General features: G+C 50.1%; 1 protein-coding gene across 2 annotated transcripts in view; it reads left to right on the top strand.

The window, feature by feature from the left end:
* The window catches only part of ADPGK (ADP dependent glucokinase), a 27415-nt gene extending 24589 nt beyond the window's left edge, over positions 1–2826 (top strand). Inside the window, exon 7 of one of the 2 annotated variants that reach the window (XM_019659602.1) lies at positions 1452–2826. In XM_019659602.1, coding sequence (XP_019515147.1) covers positions 1452–2003 — 552 coding nt within the window. In that variant the 3' untranslated portion in view covers positions 2004–2826. The remainder of the gene's footprint in view (positions 1–1451) is intronic. The other variant, XM_019659603.1, reaches the window with a different exon arrangement.
* The last annotated feature ends 573 nt before the right edge of the window (positions 2827–3399 follow it).

Genomic DNA, 3399 nt, shown 5'->3' on the forward strand with positions numbered 1-3399 from the left:
TCTAGTTGTGGAGGACGTTGCTTCACTGGCCCAAGTTGGCACCATCATTGCACTCTTCCCGGGCAAGGCACATCAGTTGCCAGCTTCTGGACGGCCGCTCACTGCGGCTGCTGGCTACATATGGTAGCCCATGGCAACCCACTGCAGCAGGGGCTGCAGCCTACACCGTTGCCGGCGACTCACAGCAGCCCAGCTCCAGGTTGAGCTATTTATCAGGATCTTAGCTGTGGAGGGCAGTGTCACTGGCCCTTATATGTGGGATCCAAACCGGGGCCCTCTGGCGTCCCAAACCAGTTTTTAACCATCGCGCCACTCAGCCAGCCCTAGACTTTACTTTTTAGGGCAGTTTTAGCCCACACCCACCCACTGCCTCCCCCATTGTCCACACCCGCTGCACCAGATGGTGTATTTGTCAGTCACTGATATGTCATTACCACCCAAAGTCCACCGTTTACATTGGGGGTCACTCTCAGTATTTTTCAGTAGTTTTTAGCTGCAGTTCTCTTTCTGAGGTTATCTTTTCACTTTTTGAAAAACAAGCCATTTTTATTTCATGTGTAACTGTGTACTTAACCTTTCTGAGCCTCAGTCTCCTTATCTATAAAATGGAGACGATCCCTGCCTCCCTCGAGGGTTACAGGAAGAACTGAGTGAAATAAAGCCATTAGCTCAGTGCCTGGCACAGACTGTGCAATAAATGGCAGTGCTATTACATTCGCAGAGGTACAGGCCATGATTTTTAAATAAATAAATACATACACACCTGTACCTGCGTCCCTGCACACATGCAGGGCTCATCTGCACAGACACTCACCTTCCGTGCAGTTCTCTGGCTCTGAGGAGGGAAGTCCTAAGTGAAAGACCGCAAGGTGGACAGAAAACGGTCAGCAGCCCGTTTGGTGCCCTTTTCACAGGGCTATTACTAAATACCGCCTTCCTCACCCCACCTGCCCGAGGAGCTTCCATCTAGCATGGCACTTCTCCTTGCTCCTGGGTTTGTATGCATAGCCCCCTTGTTATCCTGGCCGCATTGCCAGGGCGCTCTCACTGTCGTGCTGTGATGCCTGCCAACATTCAAGAACAGTTCCGTCCCATCAGTGGATAGAGGGTCTGATGGGTGTGCAAGCTGGACACTGTGGAAGGAAATACAGAACATGGGCGCCTCTGCCCTTTGCCTTGTAACAGCGTATAACAGAAGACGGGTCTGAGACGGTGTCACTGCAACTTTCAGTTCGTTCCAAGTGATAATGAAGGTGCAGCTAGTTAAAGATGGAATAGCCAAAACAGTGACCTATAATCTGTCACCTCCCCAGACTTGCGGGGCAGGAAGTCTTGTTAAGGAAGAAAGAGGCCAGCCATCCTGCCATCCTTTCTGGACATTGGTCATTGGCTGTGTCCTAAGGTACCTTCTGATGTCAGTCAGAGAGCCAGCTCTGTTTTGTTTTTGTTAGCAGGTTTTTCCCGCGGTGACTTCCCTGGGGCTGAATGAACAGGAGCTGCTGTTTCTCAGCCAGTCGGCATCTGGACCTCACTCTTCCCTCTCTTCCTGGAACGGGGTCCCTGATGTGGGCGTGGTCAGTGACATCCTCTTTTGGGTCTTGAAGGAACATGGGAAGAGTAAAAGCCGAGCCTCGGACCTCACGAGGGTCCATTTCCACACGCTGGTCTACCACATCCTGGCAACTGTGGATGGACACTGGGCCAACCAGCTGGCGGCCGTGGCTGCGGGAGCGCGTGTGGCCGGGACGCAGGCCTGCGCCACGGAAACCATAGACAGCAGCCGGGTGTCTCTGAAGGCGCCACGCGAGTTCCTGACTTCCCGTTCCGGGGCAGGCACCAGGGTCACCCTCAACCCCGACGAGCCCGTGGTCACGTGGCACAGGGAGGGGGTGTCCTTCCACTTCACACCCGTGCTGGTGTGCACAGAGCCTGTGCGAACCGTGGGCCTGGGCGACGCCATTTCAGCCGAAGGCCTCTTCTATTCAGAAGTACGCCCTCACTAGTAGGAAGGCTGTGGTGGATAAGTTTTCTGAAGATGGAGAACTAGCCAATTTAAGAATTACAGGAATTGTTTTGGAAAATAGGACTGAGGGTGTTTAAAACACTTTCCCGATCTAATTGAAAGACAGCCAAAGAAACAACAGATTAAACTGTATCAGAAACATTCCAGCCTGTTGACAATGAAAAAACATTTCAGGTTTTAATCAAAATTTAGCTAGCTACTAATGAGACTGGATTTTTGTTTTTTATGTTATGTATCATGGGGGTAAAAATCTGACTCCCAAACCCCCAGTTTATGCAGTGTTGTCAAGTATTTTAGCCAAACCTCTTCACTCTGAGGGCATGGCAGTGGAAGCAGCATGCTGCTCATGCTCACTCTCCACTCGGGGCAGGGTGGTGATTTCCATTCAGTGTTACAATGAAAATACTTAGCGAGCACTTCTCAGCCTTCTGCTCTCTCCCTAAGACAGACCCTCAGGTAGGACAGAACCACCTCTCGTATGCTCCGGTCAGCTGAGGTGGGAGCCCTGAGGTCCGAGGGGATTGGTCCGTCTGCTCCACTTACACGCCTGGCTGAGCTGCAGGGTGGCCCCGTGAGCTGAAGGGCTGTGCCCTCCCGCCCTGGCTCCTGAGACTGTAGGGCGGCTGGTCAGTTGCTAGACCGGGGCCCAACCTCATCTCCCACCTCTGGACATGCTTTCTCCAGGAGAAGACTGATCTGATCCTTGAAGGAATTTACTTTTACAACTGGATTATGCTTCTGTGTGTCACTGATTGTGTGTGTTTTACATGGATACGTCACACCCATTAAAGAATTTGACCTCATAAGAGCCCCAGGATCATGAAGAAATTTGTCATGTTATGTATTTATTTTTTTATAAATCAAGGAGACTTCTGTGTGCTTTTAAATATATTAAAAACAATTACATTTCAGGAATCTTAAGTCTGTTTGTAATTGATTTTTGTTCCCACCACCAGATACACTAGAAATCTTTCTGATCTTGACTTGTGTTCTGTGTTCCTTGGCTATTGAGGTGTCTCCCTGTCTCGTCTTTAGTCACTGGCTGGCAGCCCCTCACACTGAGCCTGACTATAGGTCTGACCTCTGTGCTTTAACGGGACAGGAGATACTAGTATCAAATCGCCAATCCAGTGTGAAACGGCACTTTGAGAGTCATGAGCCTCTAGTTTTGTTCAAAGAGCAGTATCGACATGGCAGCCAGTGGCACCTGCTTGGGTCAGGGGTAATCTCAGCCTCTGGAGTCTCAAGGTACCTCAGGTCCTTCATTTATGATCTCCTCTTCCCTGCTTCAGGTAAGAAGGAAAGGCTTGTTACTCCTCCTTCAAAGAAAATTAAGCCTAGCAAATTATGCAGCTTGAAATTCAAAGCAAGTAGCT

The sequence above is a fragment of the Hipposideros armiger genome, unplaced genomic scaffold, assembly GCF_001890085.2.
Source record: "Hipposideros armiger isolate ML-2016 unplaced genomic scaffold, ASM189008v1 scaffold_302, whole genome shotgun sequence".
Taxonomy (NCBI): Eukaryota; Metazoa; Chordata; class Mammalia; order Chiroptera; family Hipposideridae; genus Hipposideros; species Hipposideros armiger.